Below are 25388 nucleotides of genomic sequence, written 5' to 3'. Positions count from 1 at the left end.
TAAATAATGATTATATAACAAATAATTGTTCTATATAATATTGGTACAATCGGCGCCTCATAGCTTCTAACGTGATTTCCATGCTTCTATCGAGATCCCGTAGGTTTGACGCGCGTTTTTGCACGATAGAGTTATGCGCAAGCTAGTTTCAGGACGTGCGCGCGCACCTTTTAAAAGGCGAGACAACAACAGGAAATGATTTTAAAGGGAATGATCACCCTTGCGCGAAACTGAACAAAAAGGATTGAAGTGGAAATATAACTGTATTGACGACTTTCATTGCTAATTCATTTTTACTCTGACATGAATATTGCGTATTTCGTTCACAGATCATTCACATCCGAAATGTGTTTTGTTTTGTTTTCAAGAGGAAACCCTTCTTATTCATGATTATAAGGCGGAACATGTTTTAAGATTGTCTTTCGGCTTTGACCATTTCAGATAATATTCATTTACATTTTGGAAAGAATTTGTGTTCTCCGATAAGAAATATAAAAGACGCATTTTCGGAACAATAGAGACATCCCGGTGTGACACAAATGGGTTTAAAATGATAAAATGGTTGAAGTTCCTTCACATAAATTATTTGTAAAGAATTATGAAATGGAAATCATCGAACTGAGTTATTTCAAGTCCGGTGTTGGCCCTGATGGTGTTGGTGTTGAAATTTGGATTGCTTCCCCTAGCTCCAAAACTTTTTCAGAGTTCATGCATAACTGATTCAGATCACATTATTTTCATCTCAACCACTAGAGAGTGACTTTTCGGGACCATCTTCATTTTATGTTTGGTGTTATAACGGTGTAAAATTTGACCTTACACCAACACCAAAAGGCCAACACCGAACTTGAAATCACCCATTTACGACTTGAAATTAATGATAAAAAAATAATTGTTGTAGGTTCTTAACAAATTCGTAAAGAGTTTTGAGGTGAAAATATATAATCATATCGAAATGATTTATGGCGTAAAATCACTCAAATTTACTTCCGAAATGTACAAGTTTCGCTTCGATCTTGGAGCACAGACCCTGATAAAAAGGTACAAAAATAATAATCTAGAAATTGTTGATGGTTCTTTATTCGTAAAGAGTTGTGAGGTAATCATGTCAGATATGATTTATGACGTGACATTATCATACTCGGCATTTTCAAAGATACGAGTTGCGCTTGGATATTGGAGCTCCTTGGTCGGATTAAAGCGTATGAAAATGATTGATAATCTATAAACTTTTTTAAGGTTCTTGACATAATTATTCGTAAAAAGTTTTGAGGAAGAAAGTAATCATATCCATGTGATCTATGACGTCAAATCGTTTTTCTTAGCTTTCGAAAGCTACGAGTTTCGCTTGGATATTGGAGCACCTTGGCCAGATCAAAATGTATGAAAATGATCATGTAAAATTGTTGAAGGTTCTTAACATGTTCGTAAAGAATTTGGAGTTACAAAATCATTATACTAAGCTTTCGAAAGATACGAGTTTCGCTTGGATATTGGAGCGCCCTGGCTTGATAAAAAATTATGAATAATCTAGAAATATTGTTGAAGGTTTTCAACATATGAATTTTTTAAAAGTAATGAAGTATAAATCATATCATATCGATATGATTTATGACGTAAAATCGGATACTTCACTTTCGAAATAATACGAGATTCGCTTGAGCACACGGCATGATAACCATGATAAAGGGGTAGTGAAATGATAATCTATAAATTGTTGAAGGTTCGTAAAGAGTTGTGAGGTAAAAATATAATCATATCAATATGACATACTACGTGAAATCATCCCTTTCATCTAAAAGATACGAGTGATACTTGCATTTTCTAAAATATTTTTTTCAAATAAGTTTCGTTACGACTTGAGATCTTTAAGTTAAAAGGCACCAAAACAAAATTGTTCGGAAACAAACGCATTTACCACGTTTACTGCAATAAAGGAGACGTTCATTATGATTGAGAATTTGAGATCATTGCACAGTGCAAAATATTTTCTTCCTCTTCTCTTCCTCCTCTTTTGTAGTTTATTCCTTTTCTATTTTCCTTATAATTTCTTCGACTTCTCAGCCATGTCCCTGAACCTGGTCCTTTCTCATTTTTCTTCCTTTTGGGCAATTCCATAATTATCAACCTTTTTGTACGTCCGATTCCCCTTTTTCTCAAGTTTTACTTCGTGTTCATAAACTGACCACACTGCAAAAACTGCGGTGTTTATTGAACAACAGTCTGAAATATATGACCACACGAGAGAAGTGTTGAAACAACACCGGCTTTAATTAAATCGATGATGTATCAATAACAATTGGTGTTGTATAAAATCATATTTGGAATTAGTCGAAAACCAAACCGATGTTGTTATTAACACTTCTCTAGTGTGGTCATTAGATTCCGGACTGGTGTTGAATTAACACCGCAGTTTTTGCAGTGCACAGACTGTCAAAAGTAAAAGAAATCAAGGACAGAAAATTTCATGAATGTCCCGGTCGGACGTACGGAAAATGGAAATGGAGTTGTCCTTTTCGTCATCTTCTCCGTGTCCTGCACACGATTCTGTATTTTATTTCCCATTATCCCCAATATTCTTCTCTCTCATGCAGCATTCGATCCGCAGTTGTTAGAAAAACATACAAAACTTTATAACAAGTTGTACACATGTATTCCACTCACAATACATTAGTTGGGTGGATGAAAGATTTATTCGCACAAAATATGATAATGTTTTGAAGGGCAGTTGGGGTATGTATCGCAACATTAAGCAGGATGAAATTGATCAGTTTATATATGCCAGTAGATATGACTTAACTGTCTTAACACTCATCATATCAAACACAATATTTTCAAAATTAATCAGACTTCCACCAGAAAATACAAATACCTACACCAAAATAAGGATAGGCCTATCACAATTATTTTTACGATACGACACCATACGCTTTGGAATATCGCACCCCTCTTTCCATAAAAATGTTTGGTCTCTTGAAAATGATATCTTTTGAAAGTGTGTTTTATTATGTTGGGAAAATCTGGAACTATATTACTTATCAGTTATTTTTGAACGATTTATTATTTTCAGAAAAATGAAGGCTTTGAAAATTTGTTTTGATCATTTCCATTATCTTACTATTCAAATCCCCTTAAAGAAGTGCTGCAAGGTATATAGTTACAATGTTTGTCTTGATGAACAGAAAAATTATGGAAAGTAAAACTACTCGTTCTTTGAATGAACGACGGATACAACTGATTAAAAAAAAACAGAATTGATGAACAGAAAGTGATCTTTGAATGAATGAAGTAGCTGAAAAGACAACAGCGTAACTGATTAAATAATAATAAAGAAAAACAGAGTTGATGAACAGAAAAATGATGGAAAGTGAATCTATTCGTTCTTTGAATGTACGACGTAACTGATTAAAAAATATAATTGATGAAGAGAAAAATGATGGAAAAGAGATCTATTGGTTCTTGGAATGAACGATGTAACTGATAAAATAAAAATACAGAATTGTTGAACAGAAAAATGGTGGAAAGCGTTTCTTTGAATAAAATACGTAACTGATGAAACAATGAAAAAAAAAAAACATGAACAGAAAATGATGGAAAGCGAATCAGGCTTTGAATAAAAGACGTATAAGTGATGAAATTAAAAAACACACATAATTGATGAACAGAAAATTATGGGAGAAGAATCTACTCGTCCTTTGAATGAACGACGTATTACAGACGTAACTGATAAAATAAAAAAAAATACAGAATTAATTAACAGAAAATATTGGAATTATGGAAAGTGAATCTTCTTTGATTAAGAGTCGTAAGTGATGAAAATAAACAACACAGAATTGATGAACAAAAAATGATGGTTAGCAAATATAATCATCTCTGTTTCATTAATGGATTTCGTATTTCAAAGGTTGTGTTTTTTATTTAAATTTTCTATTATAACTATGATTAATTCTGTTAAAATCTCTATTTCATAACTCCATATAAATAAAACTCAAATCTGAATTATACTCGTCCTTGAATGAACGTCGTAACCGATTAAATGGGAAAAAAAGAATGAACAGAAAAATGATGTTAAGCAAATCTACTCGTTCTTTAAATGAACGACGTAACTGATAAAATAAGAAATACAGAATTTATGAACAGAAAATGGCGGAAAGCGAATCTTTTAATAAAAGACGTAAGTGATGAAATAAAAAAAAAACAACAACACAGAATTGATGAACAGAAAATTATGAAAAGCGAATCTTCTTTGAATAAAATACGTAAGTGATGAAACTAAAAAACACACATAATTGATGAACAGAAAATTATGGGAGACGAATCTACTCGTCCTTTGGATGAACGACGTATTAATACAGAATTAATGAACAGAAAATAATGGAATTATGGAAAGTGAATCTTTGATTAAAAGTCGTAAGTGATGAAAATAAACAACACAGAATTGATGAACAAATAATGATGGTTAGCAAATATAGTCATCTCTGTTCCATTCTTAATGGATTTCGTATCTCAAAGGTTGTGTTTTATTTAAATTTTCTATAAATATGATTAATTCTGTTACAATCTCTATTTCATAACTCCATAATAAAACTCAAATATGAATTATACTCGTAAACGATTAAATGGGGGAAAAAAGAATGAACAGAAAAATGATGGTAAGCAAATCTACTCGTTCTTTAAATGAACGACGTAACTGATAAAATAAGAAGTACAGAATTTATGAACATAAAATGGCGGAAAGCGAATCTTTTAATAAAAGACGTAAGTGATGAAATTAAAAAAAAAACAGAATTGATGAACAGAAAATGATGGTTAGCAAATCTCCTCGTCCTTTAAATGAACGACGAATTACTGATTAAAAAAACAACAATGAACAGAAAATGATGGAAAGCGAATCTTCTTTTAATAAAAGACGTAACTGATGAAATTTTAAAAACCCCACATAATTGATGAACAGAAAATGATGAAAATACTCGTTCTTTGAATGAAATACATACCGTAAGGGCACTAGTATTCAACCCGTTTGGAGAGTTTCCTCAAATATATAGAAATATAGAATTTACCTGAATTTCAGACCCGTCTTATTTCCAAGAGCAAATGCTGGTTATTCTTTTTCCGTTATTTTTTTCTTCAACCAGTTGACTGTGTGCGCGGGCGATCGAATTATACGGCGACGGATTTTGGTACTAGTATTCAACCCGTCGGTACTAGTATTCAACCTAGCGATGAAAGATGGCCCTGTCTCTCAATCTACCCTTGTCCCATCCGACTATGGACTAGACCATTTGAGATGAGACCAAACAGGGAATTAATCAAAGCCAGAGACTTACATAGATCTAGATCTGATTTAGCAATCTAAACCCTTTTGAGATTTGCTATCAATCCTCACTAGGTTGAATACTAGTACCATTCAGTGCAAAAGGCCATCGCCGCATAATTCGATCCTCCGCGCATACAGTCGACAGATTGACAAAGAAAATATCGACAACAGATTACCCTGGAAATAACAAAGGTATGAAATTAAGATAAATTCCCTATTTCTAAATATTTTGGGGAATATGTCAAAATCGTTGAATTATGCCGGGTTGAATACTAGTACCCATACGGTACCTGATTAAAGTTTTATAGATTACAGAATTGGAGAACAAAAGATAAAAATGAAAGGATAAAAAAGGATTATCTAATCGTCCTTTAAACGGAAGACGCCATTGATAACGTAAACACTAAAAAATAGACCATGGAGCTAGCTCCGTAAATAAACATTGGAAAGAGAATCTACTCGTCCTTTAAGCCAAAGACGTAACTATAATTATATCCTACATAGAGTAAATCCTGTATAGTGATTGGTTCAAGTAGCATCATGTGACCGAATATATTTCAACTATGATGTTGCGTGACGTCAGACCTCGATATATTTTTGGATATACCAATATTCTGACGTCATTATTTCACAAAACTGGATATCTCGGCGCACCGGCTTGCGCGCTCTCTCTCTCCCGGGCGCGCAAGTCCAGCGCGATGCGTCAGCGCAGACACTAATCAGACACTAATCTGCGTTCCGCTGAGCGCGGTGGCTCGGAGAAAAGTAGGTAATTCAACAGGACTTTGCATGCTCAGCGCATAGATTTTGGTTATAAATTATTAAAAGTAGGATATAAAGCAAATATATCAGGCGTTTCATTCGAAAGCATAGTGGGAATTATTAATCCTCGGTTGGACTGGCAAAACTACTATATTTCCCTCGGGGCTTCGCCCCTCGGGAAAAAATAGTAATTGCCAGACCAACCTCGGATAAATAATTCCACTATACTTTCTCAAAGCCTGATATATTTGTTTACTATAACTGGGTCACTCGGTCAAGAGCTGCGCACATGGATTTCTATCGGGGACGTACGCGTCTGATGCGCGCGCTCGAAGCAGTTTTTCAACCCGCGCTGTCTATCGGGATTTAAGGATTTTCAACCCGCTGTCTATCGGGTTGATATGCGTGTATATACTCATTCTAGCGGGTTGACAATCCCCGTTAGCCATTTTGAAGTGTCCAAAAAATAACGGGATTGCATCGTGATTGCTTCGAGATTGCATCGTGTTTTGACCAAAAAGTGCCTAACGGGGAAAATGCGGGTCCCGCAAAATCATGCCAAGTTTCCTTTTCCCTGTATTGTATATATATATATATATATATATATTGCTGAACATCAAAATGCCTAAACAGATACATATTCATGAGCATAAATGTTTAATGTTTCATTTGTGAACTGATGAGCTTAATTTCTTTTCATGTGCATGCATACTGTAACTTAAGATTGGAAGAAATCATGTAACTGTTAAACACTTTTACTAACATGAATATTAGTATGTGGGACTAGAGTGAAATTTCATGGTATCTTTGGAAGAGTTTTAAAAGGTGAAGAATTAAAAATCATCATTGGTTTTAACATATTTTGTCAATATCATACAAATAATTAACATACATGAAAATCAAGTTAAAAAATAATTTGTCCAGGGGTCAAACTCAAGGTCAAAGTAAAGGTCAAAGGTCACAACCTTATAAATCACTCCAATACATTATTTGATGCATGTTTTGGATTCATCTCTGAATTTCCTAATAAATGGAACCAGTTTCATGAAAATTGGTCAACGCGTTACGACGCAGTGGCCATTGAAAGTTGAAGGTCACATCCATTTTTGTCAAAACAAGGAGAAAAGGGCGGGCCGTAGCGCGAGAACCAACGGTCCAATTGGACTTATTTTTTTGGTTTTGTACGTGGGCCATGGTGAATTTTATGTGTACCAAATTACAACGAAATCTGGGACGGTCGGGTGCAACCACTGGGTGAATCCAGATGGAGTGACCCCTCTCAAGATTTTTGCAGAGATCACTGTAGGGCTTGTGAGAGATCAATATGAAAGATCATTGAAAGACCAAGGAGTGTCCATGGAAAGAATTCTGAAAGATCACTTGTTGCATAAAAGATCTCTTAACCCTAAAAAGATTGGCTGATTCAGCCCCCCCCCCCCCCTCGACATTTTTGGCGATAAATCCACCGCGTTGCTCGCTGACTTTTTACTTTCAAGTCTCACGCAACTTTCGAGACCAAAATTGTGACCCCCGGTTCCGAAATTACGCAATGTTTTGTAAGTGCATGCAGACCAAAAATTACTCAAAAACTGGAATTTGTGTACAAATCCAATGCAAATATTGTTTTTAGCCAAAATTCATAAATGTATCATTATTTTTCCTTTTACTGCTTAAAATCAATTTTATCTTTTTAACCCTAAATCTCTCGGGGTATTTTGATTCTTGTCATTCCCGGGGGGGGGGGGGGGGGCTATTATGCCCCCCCCCCCCTCCCCCCTTTAAGATCTCAGCAGCTGATCGCGCGAGTGACGCAAAAATTTGCACGCTTGTAGTGTGCGATGTAATCTACAAGGCTGTATGGTAAAATTTTCCAAAATAATGAGATTTTATTTTATATGAATTGATTATGCTAATTTATGCATAAATCATACTTTTTGCTCTAATTCACTAAATAAAGCTCCTAGAATGCTAATATTTGGTAAAAATATTCTTTGTAGAATTCCTAACAATCGCAATTAAAAAACTAGATTTTAATTCGTCATGCGGACGAATTAGGTAGTCTGTCCTTATTCTCGCCATCATGATCACTATTACCATGTTCAAGCAGATCAATATGATCTTCATGATGACAACGGAATGTTCATTATGGATGGAATACTTGTGAAAGACGGGAGATGATAAAGCACTGTGAAAAGGGTCTCTTTGATATTATGAAAATACATGTGATATGAAAAAAGTAATTATAATCTGTTTAATCTTGCCAAAATTTTAACTTTCATACCTTTTAATTATAAAGGATCATGTACGAGGTGGTAAAAAGAAAAAAAAAATGAAAAAAAAATCATCTTGTTCACCCCCAGGACTCGAACCTGCGCCCCCGAGAACTCAAGTCAAGTGCGTTATCCATTGAGCCACGATATTCCCCATAGAGATTACACGTTCCCATAGAGATTACACGTAAGCAAATTTGAGAATTACAAATCCAATTTTGCAAGCAAAAAACGGGCATGATCCTGGCATCTGATCGAAAAATGGAGGGCACACTTCCGAAAGCTTAGAATCTCAGCTACATCATACCAAAAGCTCAGGGATAACTAACAAGAAAAAATGGAGATATAGCTCACGAAATAGAGGAATGTAGAATCTAGTTTTGAGAAAAAGTCATGTCCCATAGAGATTACACGTAAAATGAGGAAAAATGACATGCCTCTTTTCATCGCAATTTTACACCATGATGCGTTTTTCAAAATGAAAATTCATGATTAACTGACGAGAAAGAATACATTCTAAACTACAACATATCGAAATCTGGGCGAAAAATGATCAATATTCACGGAGTTATGATCAAATTTGCATAAATTTGATGACGTCATTTTTGAAAAAATGAAATTTTCAGTTTAGGCGCAATTTTGATGACGTCATGATCAAATTGAGGGACAATGGTGACATGAAATCAAATCTACAACTCATATTCTATCGACATATGAAAAAAAAATGGGGGTCAACGGACTATTTAAAGAGCTACAGTGAATTTTCAATAGGCATGTTTTTGCCCATATATGGCCTATAGTGAGAGCTCGCGCGCACACGTGCAGCAAACTTCAACGGGTGTTAATTTCGTTATTAATGGTCGTAGAAGGTTGATCAAGGTATCAAATTGCTCATAATTATATTATCAATGCAATGATATAAGAAAAACGTGTTTCTGCGTTGCGTTGGAGGCGTTACGCGCGGAAACGCGCGCGCATACGTGTGCGAGCGCAAATTTTTGAAATGCTTAAAATGACCTGAAACGTACTTTACTTTGGTCAAAAAGTGATCTTGAGCAATATAAAATTTTAACGCGCGCGTCGTGACCTCCAGGTGACCTTTGATGACATGACCTGTTGACCCATGACCTGAAGTTAATGTGATATGAATTTGATTGATTTTTGATAATTGATAATGGAGATATGATTGATAATGTGATTTCACAAAATGGCGCCTGGATGACGTCACGATGACCTGATGACCTTGAAAAAGTTGATTTTACTTGAAATCATAGGGCTTTTGAAAAAATGAAATTTTCAGTTTAGGCCAAATTTTGATGACGTCATGATCAAATTGAGGGACAATGGTGACATGAAATCAAATCTACAACTCATACTCTATCGATATATGAAAAAAAAATTGGGGTCAACGGACTTTTTAAAGAGCTACAGTAAATTTTCAATAGACATGTTTTTGCCCATATATGGCCTGTAGTGAGAGCTCGCGCGCACACGTGCTGCAAAGTTTAACGGGTGATAATTTCGTTATTATAAGGTTCATCAAGGTATCAAATTGTTCAGAATTATATTATCGGTGCATTGATATAAAAAAAATTGGCGATTCTATGTTGGAAGATGCAATTACGCGCGAAAACGCGCGCGCATGTGCGTGCGCGCGTTTTTTTGCAAAATGCTTAAAATGGCTTGAAACGTATGGAAAATTAATTTGGCAAAAAGAAGCTGCTGAAAAACTGCTTATCTAATAAAAGAGAGCCAATGGAGTAAATTAGAAAGTCAAAAAGGGGGCCTAAGCTTTCGATCCTAGCAGAATCTTCGTCGGAGGCAAAATGACAAACATATAAAGTGGAACAACCATAATATAGACCACAAACAAGCTACAGCAACACTAGAAACAAGGAGACAAAAGGGGCATTAGTGAGTAGAGAAGACCAATCAGGTTAGTGAAGGGGATGAAAGAAAAGGAGTAGGCAGACACAAAGGGAAGTTAGTGTGAGTAAGGCCAGTAAAAGACCTCAAGCCAAGAGGGATTAAAATAATGAGGCAGGCAACATCAAACAGGATCTGGAACAAGACAGTGATAATGGGATGAAAAACAAAAGAATTAGTGAGAGGTGGGTCAAACAGGTTACAAAGAAAGGCTTAATAAACTGGTGCATAAGAGTGGGGGAAAAAAGAAGAATGGGGAACAACTGATAATGTGCAAAAGACAAATAAGTATATATGATAAAGCATTAAACAAACTAAGAGAAGAAGGTAAGTGTAAATATGTATCTATAAGTGATATGTATATAAATATATCCAAAAAAGAAATGTATATGAAAAAATAAATAAATACACATATGGTGTAACTGATATTGTAATCCGCTAGGTGTGACGGGAAAAAAACATAAGACTATATAGTAGTTTTTTTTTTTTTTTTTTTTTTTTTTTTTTTTTTTTTTCCTACTATATAGTCTTATGTTTTTTTCCCGTCACACCTAGCGGATTACAATATCAGTTACACCATATGTGTATTTATTTATTTTTTCATATACATTTCTTTTTTGGATATATTTATATACATATCACTTATAGATACATATTTACACTTACCTTCTTCTCTTAGTTTGTTTAATGCTTTATCATATATACTTATATGTCTTTTGCACATTATCAGTTGTTCCCCATTCTTCTTCTTTTTCCCCCACTCTTATGCACCAGTTTATTAAGCCTTTCTTTGTAACCTGTTTGACCCACCTCTCACTAATTCTTTTGTTTTTCATCCCATTATCACTGTTTTGTTCCAGATCCTGTTTGATGTTGCCTGCCTCATTATTTTAATCCCTCTTGGCTTGAGGTCTTTTACTGGCCTTACTCACACTAACTTCCCTTTGTGTCTGCCTACTCCTTTTCTTTCATCCCCTTCACTAACCTGATTGGTCTTCTCTACTCACTAATGCCCCTTTTGTCTCCTTGTTTCTAGTGTTGCTGTAGCTTGTTTGTGGTCTATATTATGGTTGTTCCACTTTATATGTTTGTCATTTTGCCTCCGACGAAGATTCTGCTAGGATCGAAAGCTTAGGCCCCCTTTTTGACTTTCAAAATTAATTTGGAACGAATTTGAGCATTTTAAAATTTTAATGCGCGCGTACGTGCGCGTCGAGGTGCGCGCGCGGAATTTGATGACATTTTTAGTTGACCGTTGACCTGAAGTTGATGTATACCAAATATAGTTGATTTTTGATGACTCGTTATCGAGATATGATAATGACCTGATTTTTACAAAATGGCGCCTGGATTACGTCACAATGACCTAATGACCTTGAAAAAGTTGATTTAACTTGAAATCATAGGGCTTGATGACTGACAGAAATTTGAAGGAAATTGACCATGTCGATTTCGAGTGAACGTGTGTACAAAAAAGTGTACGGAAGAAATAAAAATAAATAAAGAATAAAGAAAGAAAATTCTGGCGAAATCAATAGGTGATCTGTCGTTGACAGACCACCTAATAAAGAATAAAGAAAGAAAATTCTAGCGAAATCAATAGGTGATCTGTCATAGACAGACCACCTAAAAACTTCGGATTGGAAATAAAATTTCTCATGTATTTTAATGTTTTATGAATTTCTTATGTATTTGTTTGTTTTTTACTTTTTGCTTTTTATTGTTTTTTTCAATGGAAATCGTTCCCGACTTAATTCTGATCATAAACAAAGCAAAATGTATTAAGTTTAATCAGTAAAAGTAGAAATAATGATACATTTTATGAATTTTGGCTAAATACACAATTTTGGCTAAATACCAATTTTCGTCGCAATCGCCCGGTCGACGGATCACAGTGGGCCGGGGCGACGCAAAAGTGCGCCAAAAGTCTTTTTGGACAATTTCAGATTTTTAATTTTTGTCATGCCTAGCTGAAAGACAACACTTTGAAGAATACTTCAGCAAAATATTTCATTCGGGAATTTGCATAAAGGTTGTTAATTTCCTACCTCAAATCTTAAAATGTGACATTTTGCGAAATGCCGCGTATATGACTACTTAGTTGAAAAACAAGCCATTTCACAGGAGGTTTTTCATGTAGGAATCTGAAATGGCACCCACATAATCCTGATATATTCTTTTTTCGTGTGAAAGGGTTTAAATTAGATAAAAGACACATTTCAGAAGGTTTATAGGATAATTATTCCTTGTAATAGGCTTATAATCCATGTTTTTTTTTAATTTACATTAGAAAAGTTTAGATTTCCGTGGATTTCCGTTTAAATTCTATCATCATCATTTTGCTAGATGTTTAAGCTTTAAGATGATACCAAATTTAGCTGCCCGTTTTTGCCCGTTTTCATGTTACAGCCGATTTTACTTGACACAACACCCCCAAAACCTGTTAAAAAACGGTCATTTTCATACCGCGCAGTCATCGCTGCGCACCGTGTGGGGTGTATACATTTCCGTTCATTTTTGCACGGCGAGGACGATTCCCCTTCCATTCCTTGAAAATTACATGAATTCCAGGCTTCAAAATAAAGGTTGATAACGCATATTAGGGCTACCCGCCCCTCTTCCAGAGATAAAAGTTACTTGTAGAATAAGTTCAGCCCAAAACCCTCCTCATAGTAATTCATTCGTGGTGTTATATACTCTGCGTTTTACCCAAGTCTACGCCGCTTGATAAAGCACCGGCAGGGTGCGACATAAGCGCTTGCCCGATTGCCCGGGGCAAGTAAAAGTTAGAGTCGGACAAGTGTTTTGAAGTAAAAACAAAAACTGCTTGCCCGAATCGGGCAAGCAAAATTCTCACTGTGAAATGAAATTTTACAAAGTTTTCCCATATTTCACAAGAAAAAATACAGAAAAGATAGAGAAAAAACAAAGTTAACAACTTCCCTCAATTCATATTGCAAGCTGATTTGCGCTTTATTCTTAGATCTACACACAAAGACACACACACACAAAGTCAGCATAGAAACATGTACTAGCTGGTGCACGTGGCCAGGCCTTCCTCCTGTGTGTGGCAGGCATGAAGGCAGGCCGTACACACCTGCACTCCGGACCTGTACATCCCCGATCAATCAGAGTGAACAATCTCACATGAAAAATAGTTTTTCCACCAAAATAATTACAAATCGGCAGGATTTTTTAAATAATTAGATATATGGATTTTCAGATTACTGATTTGGTGATGTGATCGGAGGAGCAAGTAATCGAGTTTTCATAACTAGTTGTTTTAGCTTTCATTTTAAGTCTTGTGATTAGTGCAAACTTGTAGCTGCGTGTGTGTGATGCCTTGATGATTCATCTAATTTTTTTAGTTTGACATTGCAGGCCTGGACATTGCCTTGCTTTGAAATATTATTATTTATTCTAAAACATTTAATTTTCTAACAATTTTTAAGATATATTGAAAAAAAAACCAAATATCAGTAAGATATTTGTTAAATAGATGATTGGATTTTTTTGTTTGATCTGAACTTTCTTCCTCTTTACTTCCTTTCTGTCCTTTTTCTTTTCTATCCTTTCTTCAAACCTTCCTGCTGGCCTTTTTTGTTCCATCTTTCTTCATTTTCACTCTTTCCTAGCTTTTTTTCCTGATCCTTTCTCTCTCTCTCTCTGTTCATTTTTCTTTCTTTCCTTTTCTTAATTTCCTTCTTTATTTCCTTTCTTCTTTCTTTCCTGAAAATATTCTTTGCTCCCTCCCTCTTTTTGTTCTTTCTTTCTGTCATTCCTTCTTCCATTCTTATGTTTCTTCCATTCTCTCTTCGCTTCATTTTTTTTAATTTTCTTTTCCCTTATTCTTTCCTTCCTGATTTTTCTCTGATTTTTTTTCTTTCCATTTCTTCTTTCTTCTATCCTTCCTGAACTCCTTTTTTATTCCATCTATCTTTATTTCCTATAATTTCCTAGCTTTCCTTCCTTTCTTTAAGTCTGTGTCCATTTGTTTTCTTCATTCTTTTGTTCTAATGCCCCTCATTGGTTTTTCTTTCCTTGTACCTTGTAGTTTCAATCCCTGAAGTCCTCCACCAGGAAGGGTAACTCAGGGCTGACGAGAGTGGGAGTATTATTACTCTGTTTTGTTTTGTTGCAGGTTTTGCATGTTTAGTTTTGCTTTAAGTATGTCAGTGCTTTTGGAGGATACCATATCAGCTGTGAGGTTATTCCAGTGGGAGATTGCTTCAGGGAAGAAGGAATTAGCCAGTTGAGTAGTTGTGATGAACTTTGAAGTGACGTCATACAGTTCATCATGGGATCTTCTTAGTCTTGTTATTTTTCTTGTGGCATATTTATTTAAGTCAAGTTGAGTTTCTCCATGGATGATCTTATATAAGTTGATGATTCGGTGATTTCGCCTCCTTTCTTCGAGAGACATCCAGCCAAGTGTTGTCATTATGTTAGTAACACTGGATCCCCGTGTGTAGTTTCCTGTGACGAACCGGGCGGCTCGTCTCTGAACCATTTCCAGCAATTTGGTGTTCTTGACTGTGCCTGGGTGCCATGCTATCGAAGCGTATTCTAGGTGGGGTCTAACAAGTGAATGGTATAAACGTTCCTTCACTGTTTTAGAGCAGTGATAGAAGTTCCTTCTGATGAAGTTTAACGCCCTCGTACCTTTGGCGGTTGCCTGTTGTGACTGCTTATCCCATTTTAGGCTGTTTTCTATATGTATTCCTAGGTATTGATGGCTATTTACTTCCTGAAGTTGTTGACCAAGGAGTAAGTAATTGGTATGTCCTGGTACTCGCTTTCTGGAGATCCTCATGACAGTGCATTTGGAAGCGTTGAATTTCATCCCCCATGTGTTTCCCCATGTGACCAAATTATCCAAGTCTTTTTGTAGTGATTCTTCATCAGAGGGGTTGGATATTGCTCGGTAGAGTATGCAGTCATCTGCGAACAGTCTTGCCGTGCTGTGAACTGCTTCTGAGAGGTCGTTTATATATAAGATGAAGAGGTGGGGCCCGAGGACTGTTCCCTGCGGAATACCGCTTAGGACTGGTAACCACTTTGATGTTTTACCATTCACTACTGTTCTTTGATATCTCTGGGTCAGGAAGGATCTTATCCACTCAAGGGTCTTGCTACGGATGCCATACAATTGAAGTTTCTGCAACAATTTCTTGTGGGGGACGACATCGAATGCTTTACTAAAGTCGAGTATTGCGATGTCACATGTCTCCTTGTTGTTGTGATGAGTAGCAAGATCATGGATTGTGGCAACTAATTGTGTGTCACATGATCTACCCCGTCTGAAGGCATGCTGGTAGTCAGAAAGGATTGAGTTTGAAGTAAGGTGTGTCATTAGATGGCTGTCTACTATATGTTCCATAAGTTTGCAGCATACACTGGTCAAGGATATAGGGCGATAATTAGCTGGATCATTTTTAGGACCCTTCTTGTAGATAGCAGCGATGTTCGCTTTACGCCAATCCTCGGGAAGGATCCCTTGGTCGTATGACTGTTTAAATATGAATTGAAGGACGGGGGCTATTTCTTCAGCTGTAAGTTTAAGAATACGGTTTGGTATGCTATCTGGTCCTGCGGCCTTTGAGACATCTAACTTGTTCAATAGCTTGAGGATGCCACTAACTGTGATGTTGATATCTGGCATATCAGGGATGTTTCTTGTTGGAAGGTTGGGGATTTGGGTTTCGTCCCTGGAGAAGACGCTCTGGAACTGTTCGGCCAGTGCGTCTGCTTTCCCTTTGTCATCAGTAATGATGTCGTTTCCCTTCTTAAGGCTCTGGATCCCTACGTTGTCCTTTCGCCTGGTTTTGATATATTTCCAGAACTGTTTATTACCGGCTTCTGAAAGAGTTGCTATGAATGTCCGTTGGGCTTTTCTAAGTTCTTTATTGACTACTCTTTTTATTTGTTTGTATTTGTCCCATCTATCTTGTCCTCCGAGTTGCTTTGCCTTTGAATAGTACCTCTCCTTCTTGCGGCAAAGTTTCTGGAGTTTGGGGGTTAGCCAGGGTACTCTTGGTTTTCCTGACACTGTTTTTGACGGTACGTGTTGGTTGACAAGGTCGTGCATTTTGTCTCTAAAGTTGCACCAATTCTCTTCGACTGATTTACTACCAGGATTTGAGTCCAAAAAGTTCACGCAAAAATTATCTGCGTCTGTTTTGATTTTGTTTTCATCCTTCTTTTTCTTACTCTCCTTTTTTTATTTCCTTCTTTTTAATTTCCTTCATCCTTTCTTTCCTTTTTATTTTTGTTCTCTCTTTCCTTCTAATTTTTCTTCCAGTATTTTCTTTCTTTTTCCCCCTTCTCTCTTCCCTTCATTCTTTCCTTTATTTCATTCTTTATTTTCTTCTTTCCTTCTTTCTTTTCCCTTCTTATTTCTTTCCTTCAATTCTATTTCCTTCCTCCCTTCATGTTTTTTTTAATTCTTTCTTCCAAGGAATGAAGGAAACCTTTTTTCTTCATTCTTTCATCCTCCTTTTTTTTCTTAACTTTTTTTTTCTTTTTTCACACATTAAGTAATCTTCCATTTCTTTTCCTTTCTTGTTTTTTGTACAGTATAAAAGGATAAGGGATTTTTTCTTTCCTTTCTTGTTTTTTTCTATATCTAAAATAATAAAGGATTTGTTTTCCTTTCTTGTTTTTTTCTTTATCTAAAAGAATAAAGGATTTTTTCTTTCCTTTATTCTTTCTTTCATCCTCATTTTATTCTTTCTTTTCATTTTTTCTTGTTTCTTTCATTTTCTTTACTTCACTTTTCCTTCTTTCTTCTTCATTCCCCTTTCTTTCCTTTTTTCTCTCTCCTTCATTCTTTCTTTCACCCATTTGTTCACCCTCCCGTCCTTTCCTTTTTTCTTCCTTTGTCATTTTCTTCTTTTTCTCTCTCTTTTTCTTTCTTCCTTTCTTTCATTCTTTCTTTCGTTCTTTCTTCTTTCTTCCTTCTTTAGTTATTTTCAGTGATTCCCTTTTTTACTTTGTGCCTTGGTCATATACAAAAGTACATGAAAAAATAGGATAGAGGAAAGTAATAAAATGGCATATTGACACTAATTTCAGTCATGGCAGGCAAGATAAAATCATTTTGAAAAAAACCCCAAATATTACAAATACAAGGTACGCAGGCCAGTTCATGTTGAAATGAGAGAAAAAAGCAATGGTATTTAAAACCTTTCTTTTGAAGCAGTAAAACATTTTGAAATATTTTTTTCGGGCAAGTGAAATATATTTTCGGGCAAGTATTTTCCAACTATTTAGGAATTCACTTGCCCGATCGGGCAAGTGCTTCAAAAAAGTTATGTAGCACCCTGAGCACGGTTAATATTTTTCAGATTTTTAAGTATTTTTTTATCTAATGATCATTTTGATGCCATCAAATTATTTTCAGAATCTCTTACGCACTTTTTAGGCATATGAGAAGCATAAACCACCGTTCACTCTGGTCAATCTTAAAGTAACACATTGTTTAGCGTAATTTGTCTTTTCGCAGATAGATTTTAAGTAGCCAATCAAAATTTGGTATCAAAGTGACGTAATATTGGCTTTAAATTATGTTCAGTCGATTCTACGCCCAAAATTACCCTTAATAAACATGTTAAAGTAAAAATATAACACGGAATATAATTTTGGCGCACTTTCAACTCATTCTGGCCCACTGTGCGGCTGGGCAAACCTTTCACTCGAGATAAGGGTCTGAATGTGCAGCCTACTCATGCCTTGTGTACTGAAGGCTCTCTCGCTATGTATTGGTATAGCAAGTTTTGTTTGTGCTAGTCTTTGCATGGAGGCACACTTGTTGATCAAAATTCCAATCAGGGTCTGTGCCTGCAGACTACCCCCCCCCCCCCCCCAGTCTTCTTAGGCGTCGAAATAGCCCAGTCTATTTATGGTTAAAGACTGTTCAAAGATCTCTATAGGACTAGTCAAAGACCAAAAAGACAAGAAATATCCATCAGTCTTTCAGAATTCTTTGAGGGGTCTTTCTGAGCCATTCCACAGAAAATGACATATTTCAGTTATCTTGAAGACTGCTCTAAGACCTTGCCAATTTTTGCCAATCTTTCAAAGGTCCTTTAAAGGATAGATGCATTGTGTCTTAGTGTTGACATGATAACACACCATCAACAAATTGGAGAAAAAAAAATTCTTTAGATGAGAGCTGTTTTACTTTGGTCTTAATGTGTTTACGATTTGAACAAGATGATTTTTTATCTTCCAGATAAAGATCTTTTGGATGGAGTGGACATGAGACAATCATCAATAACGGAATGCAGTGAAGATGAGTCCCATCAGTGTTTACAATGCAATAAGACGTTTCCAGATGAGAATTCTTTAGTTCTACATCATAAAACACACTCTAGGGAAGTTGAGTTTGCTAGTCATATTTTGACAGAGGTTGGAGACAGATGCTTCAAGTGCCCCCATTGCCATAAGAAATTTGAATGTAGGGATTATCTTATAACCCATATGAGCACACACACTGGAGAAGAATCTTATAGTTCTCATTGTGACAAGGGATTTTCTCAAAAGAGCGATCTTACAAATCATATTAGAACTCATACAGGAGAAAAACCCTATATTTGCTCTCATTGTGGTAAGAGATTTTCTCAAGAGAGTTATCTTATCTGTCATATAAGAACACACACAGGTGAAAAACCTTATCGTTGCTCTCATTGTGAGGAGGGATTTGTTAAAAAGATTGATCTTACCCAGCATGTACGAACACACACAGGAGAAAAACCCTATATTTGCTCTCATTGTGAGAAGAGGTTTGCTACAAAGGTAAGACTTACCTCTCATATTAGAACACATACTGGAGAAAAACCCTATATTTGCTCTCATTGTGGGAAAGGATTTTCTCAAAAGAGTAATCTTTCTTGTCATATAAGAACACACACAGGAGAAAAACCTTATCAATGCTCTCATTGTGAGAAAAGATTTACTGACAAGTCCACTCTTAGAAGTCATATAAGAAAACATACTGGAGAAAAACCTCATCATTGCTCTCATTGTGAAAAGAGATTTAATCACAAGACCGCTCTTACAAATCATATTAGAACACATACTGGAGAAAAACCTTATCAATGCTCTTATTGTGAGAAAGAATTTTCTAGCAAGAGTCATCTTTCCTATCATATAAAAACACACTCTGGAGAAAAACTTTTTCATTGCTCTCATTGTGAAAAGAGATTTACTCACAAGACCGTTCTTACAAATCATATTAGAACACATACTGGAGAAAAACCGTATATTTGCTCCCACTGTGAAAAGGGATTTGCAAAAAAAAGCGATCTTACCCGTCATATTAGAACACACACAGGAGAAAAACCATATATTTGCACTCATTGTGAGAAAGGATTTTCTTACAAGTCCATTCTTACAAATCATATCAGAACACACACTGGAGAAAAACCCTATATTTGCTCTCATTGTGAGAGAGGATTTTCTAAAAAGAGAGATCTCACCTATCATATAAGAACACACACTGCAGAAAAACCATATATTTGCCCTCATTGTGAGAAGAGATTTTCTTACAAGTCCATTTTTACAAATCATATAAGAACACACACCGGAGACAAACCTTATCATTGCTCTCATTGTGACAAGAGATTTTCTACCAAGTCAAATCTTACAAGTCATATGAGAACACACACTGGAGAAAAACCCTATATTTGCTCTCATTGTGATAGAGGATTTTCTAAAAAGAGCGATCTTACCTGTCATATAAGAACACACACAGGAGAAAAACCTTATCATTGCTCTCATTGTGAGAAGAGATTTTCTACCAAGACCTATCTTACAAATCATATCAGAACACACACTGGAGAAAAACCCTATATTTGCTCTCGTTGTGGTCAGAGATTTTCTCAAGAAAGTTACCTTATCTGTCATATAAGAACACACACAGGAGAAAAACGCTATATTTGCTCTCATTGTGGTCAGAGATTTTCTAAAAAGAGTCATCTTACCCGTCATATAAGAACACACACAGGAGAAAAACCTTATCGTTGCTCTCATTGTGACAAGAGATTTTCTAACAAGGTCAGTCTTACATATCATATAAGAACACACACAGGGGAAAAACCCTATATTTGCACTCATTGTAAGAAGGGATTTGTTAAAAAGATTGATCTTACCCATCATATACGAACACACACAGGAGAAAAACCCTATATTTGCTCTCTTTGTGAGAAGAGGTTTGCTGACAAGTCCACTCTTAGAAGTCATATAAGAAAACATACTGGAGAAAAACCTCATCATTGCTCTCATTGTGAAAAGAGATTTAATCACAAGACCGCTCTTACAAATCATATTAGAACACATACTGGAGAAAAACCCTATAGTTGCTCTCTTTGTGGGAAAGGATTTTCTCAAAAGAGTAATCTTAGTTGTCACATAAGAACGCACACAGGAGAAAAACCTTATCGTTGCTCTCATTGTGAGAAGAGATTTTCTACCAAGGTCAATCTTACAAATCATATTAGAACACATACTTGAGAAAAACCTTATCAATGCTCTTATTGTGAGAAAGGATTTTCTAGCAAGAGTCATCTTTCCTATCATATAAGAACACACACAGGAGAAAAACCTCATCATTGCTCTCATTGTGAAAAGAGATTTACTCACAAGACCGTTCTTACAAATCATATTAGAGAACACATATTGGAGAAAAACCGTATATTTACTCCCACTGTCAAAAGGGATTTGCTAAAAAAAGCGATCTTACCCGTCATATTAGAACACACACTGGATAAAAACCCCTATATTCAAATCCTGCTGTGAAATGGAATTTGGTAAACAAAAAATTAAAAATGCATATCTTACCTGTCATATTAGAACACATACTGGATCAAAACCCAATATTTGCTCTCATTGTGAGAAGGGATGTTCTCAAAAGAGTTATCTTACAAATCATATAAGAACACATACAGGGGAAAAACCCTATATTTGCTCTCTTTGTGGGAAGAGATTTTCTCAAAAGGGCGATCTTACCCGACATATAAGAACACACACAGGAGAAAAACCCTATATTTGCTCTAATTGTGAGAAGAGATTTACTGACAAGTCCACTCATACCCGTCATATAAGAAACGCACGGGAGAAAAACCTTATCATTGCTCTCATTGTGAGAAGATATTTACTGAAAGTCCATTCTTACAAATGTTAGAACACACATAGGAGAAAACCCTGTATTTGCTCTCATAGTGAGAAGAGATATGCTTAAAAATGGTGATCTTATCCATCATAAGAACACACGCAGGAGAAAGAGCTAATTGTTGCACTCATTGTGAGAAGAGATTTCTGAGAAGTCCGTTCTTTCCTGTCATATAAGAACACACGCAGGAGAATAACCCTATATTTGCCCTCCTTGTGGAAAGAGGTTTGCTAAAAAGGGCAATCTTACCTGTCATTTAAGAACACATACAGGAGAATAACCCTTTATTTGATCGTATTGTGGAAAGGTATTTGCTAAAAAGAGTGATCTTACAACTCATATAAGAACACATGCTACAGAAAAAAAAACCTTATTGTTGCTCTCACTGTGAAAATGGATTTTGTAAACAGAGCTGTCATACACGTTATTTAAGGACACGCACACAGGAGGAAACCCCTAGATTTTTTCTCATTGTGAGATTTTCCTAAAAGAGACGATTATGTATAAGACATAGTCAGTTACAAATTTTATACTGAAAAAATGACGATTTGCCAATTAGAAGAAACTCACAATCCTCTATGGTTGCGATGTCCCACCAACCAAAAGTGACTTCGCCAAAAAAAAATCAGTGAACTGTAGCGTTGCTTGGTTCTCTGGGAGGGAGTTTGAGAACGGTTTTGAACTTTTTGTAGAATCCCGCCCCAGACGTTTGAAAGCTGAAACCGTAAACTACCTCCTGGATTCTCAAACCACCTGATTTCTCTGTCTAGGATTCCCATGTTCTTGTTTAAAACATGTCCTGTAGTGTCCACTCTAAAGTGACAGCTATTTTGATGCCCAAGAAGATTCGGGTGCTCATTCAGCTCACCCGCTTGTGTTTTCGGCCATCCACTACGCGATGTGATGCGTGTTGCCCGTGGCACAATCTACAAACATTAAGATCAACTTTTTTTTTAAATCTCATGACTAATTGAATTTGCTACTTTGTGCTTAAAATCAAAAGTTTGCTCTAATGAACTAAATAAGGCCCCCCCAAATTCTAACCCTAACCCTCCTCCAGTCTTACTCGGGTCAATCATAATAATAAGAACAATAATAATAATAATTTGCATTTACATAGCACTTTATCAATCTTACTACTGCTCAAAGCCCTTCACTATGGTTTAACTTGGCTATTAGGAAGCTTGATTTGGTAGTGTGTACCAACTCAAAACTCGAGCCAAAATGAAGGTAGATAGGAGCAATTACTACAGTATGGTAGGGTGAATTTTATTTTTTAGTCCAGACTATTTATTTTTAGTATTATCTTGGTAGAGTATTACAATTTATAATGTATTATTTACACCGCAGGAACTATAACTTGATTTTTGTCTCACCTGCATAGCAGAGTGAGACTATAGGCGCCGCTTTTCCGACGGCGACGGCGGCGGCGACGGCGACGGCGGCGTCAACACCAAATCTTAACCTGAGGTTAAGTTTTTGAAATGACAGCATAACTTAGAAAGTATATGGACCTAGTTCATGAAACTTGGCCATAAGGTTAATCAAGTATTACTGAACATCCTGCCTGAGTTTCATGTCACATGACCAAGGTCAAAGGTCATTTAGGGTCAATGAACTTAGACCATGTTGGGGGAATCAACATCAAAATCTTAACCTAAGGTTAAGTTTTTGAAATGTCATCATAACTTAGAAAATATATGGACCTAGTTCATGAAACTTATACATAAGGTTAATCAAGTATCAGTGAACATCCTGCATGAGTTTCACGTCACATGACCAAGGTCAAAGGTCATTTAGGGTCAATGAACTTTGGCCGAATTGGGGGTATCTGTTGAATTACCATCATAACTTTGAAGGTTTATGGATCTGATTCATGAAACTTGGACATAATAGTAATCAAGTATTACTGAACATCCTGTGCAAGTTTCAGGTCACATGATCAAGGTCAAAGGTCATTTAGGGTCAATGAACTTTGGCCAAATTGGGGTATTTGTTGAATTACAGCCATAAATTTGAAAGTGTGTTGGTCTAGTTCATAAAACTTGGACATAATAGTAATCAAGTATCACTGAACATCCTGTGCGAGTTTCAGGTCACATGATCAAGGTCAAAGGTCATTTAAGGTCAAAGAACTTTGGCCACGTTGGGGGTATTTGTTGAATTGCCATCATATCTCTCTAAGTGTATTGGTCTAGTTCATAAAACGTGGAAATAAGAGTAACCAAGTATCACTGAACATCTTGTGCGAGTTATAGTAGTTTTCAAAATCAGCACTGCTGCTATATTGAATCGCGTGATGCAGGTGAGACGGCCAGAGGCATTCCACTTGTTGTATTACCCAACCCCCTTCAAAAGAAAAAAGTAATCATAATAAAAAAATATAAATAAACATTAAAAAATGAAATGAATAAGAAAGTAAATAATTGGATTGGAGTTACTAGTTCAATTTGTGTGTTATAAATTGAAACATTTTTCATTTCATTGGAGGGGAGGTAAACTAATTTTTCAGATTTTACCAGTCACAGTAGTCGAAACACAATCAAACTAAATGTTGTTCATATAAAGCCATTTTTGTTAGAATTATTCCATTTCTTATATTACGAACCTGGCTCATTGCCCATTTCATATTTTCTTGTGTGGGTATTTTCGTGTTGTAAAGAGAGTTTTATATAATAAGGATGATGCATGCTTTTGTAATAAACCTGTTTCATACAGCTGAAGAAAAATATCATGTGAATTTGATTATTCTTACAGTGCATTGTGAAAAGTGGGAAAGGGATTGAGAGAAGGGTGTGTGGGGGGTGACAGTATGTGCCTGTGTTTGTGTATACATGACGTATGAATATGTACATTTATACAACCTTGCGAATGCGTGCGTGTGGTGTGTTTGTGAGTGTATCATTAAAGATATGCTTGTGTGTGTGTGTGTGTGTATATGATTGTGTATCCACAGAGGGCTGTATCATGAGAGAAAAATTTGTGATAGTGAGAGACACACTTGAAAGAAAGACAGGGAGGGAGGGGGTGAGTGCATCGAGAGGGTCTAAACTCTAATAATATATGGGAAGGAGTTTAGAAGAAGCAGGCTGTAAATCTATTTTATATATATATAAATATAAATGAATATATAAATTTTATTTATAAAAAGGAAAACAATTACAATAAGCCCATGTTATCAGTTCTAGACGAACAGTATACAGGGTAACATGAAATGAGTATACATAAAATAAAGTAAGAGATAATGTGCCCGTGGATTATTACGAGTCAATTCATAACAAAATTCATTAAAAAAAGTAATGAGAAGGGGGAGGAGGGGATATGCTATAAGTTCTGATTTTTTTACTTGAATTCATATTTGTACTAACATATTGCATCTGGTAAATATATATTATGCAAATACAATTTTATGAAAAAAGCAAGAATGGTTGGAATTGGAATAGAGTATTCATATCTTAAAGAAGAAACTAAATTGGGAGCTTGAAAAGAGACCACGATTGGGAGAATGAGGAAGCATGGGCGGAAATCTGTCCCCAAAGGAGAGGGGGCAGGGGCTGGAAACTTTGACAAGCAAAAAAAAAGGGTATCACCAAATATGTAAGGGCATTTAGTAAAAAATACATTTATTATTTCGATTGTGAATGATGTATTTTTCTCCATCATATAAAAGACCAAAAGGGGACATTTGATATTTTGTCCCCCCCCCCCTTACTATTTTTGGTAGGGGAACACCCCCCCCCCCCCTCCTGGGATTGAATTCCACCCATGTGAGGAAGCAATGACTGAACAATATAGAAAAGAGGAAAAGGGTTAAGGGCAATAAAGATAAAGAATAGAGAGAGGCAGTGAGGCTTTAAGAGAAGGGAAAAGAATTATGCCGCAATTACCCTTAACATGGTAAGTTAAAGCTCACCAAAAAAATGAAGTAAAAAGTATGATACAT

At 35.9% G+C, this 25388-nt stretch overlaps 1 protein-coding gene across 1 annotated transcript; it reads left to right on the top strand.

Moving 5' to 3' along the window:
* The first annotated feature begins 8437 nt into the window (after window positions 1-8437).
* LOC135155072 (zinc finger protein Xfin-like) lies at window positions 8438-23792 on the top strand. The gene is made up of 2 exons (XM_064103650.1): window positions 8438-8536; window positions 18509-23792. Exon 2 carries the CDS (start codon window positions 18535-18537, stop codon window positions 20785-20787), a length of 2253 nt encoding a protein of 750 aa, XP_063959720.1. The 5' UTR covers window positions 8438-8536; window positions 18509-18534; the 3' UTR covers window positions 20788-23792.
* The last annotated feature ends 1596 nt before the right edge of the window (window positions 23793-25388 follow it).

This window comes from Lytechinus pictus, chromosome 8 (genome assembly GCF_037042905.1).
Source record: "Lytechinus pictus isolate F3 Inbred chromosome 8, Lp3.0, whole genome shotgun sequence".
Taxonomy (NCBI): Eukaryota; Metazoa; Echinodermata; class Echinoidea; order Temnopleuroida; family Toxopneustidae; genus Lytechinus; species Lytechinus pictus.
This window is presented reverse-complemented; position numbering and strand designations above follow the sequence as displayed.

Bases quoted from the DNA above. Each gene is read 5' to 3' on its own strand.
- LOC135155072 (XM_064103650.1), top strand. From the start codon at position 18,535: ATGAGACAATCATCAATAACGGAATGCAGTGAAGATGAGTCCCATCAG.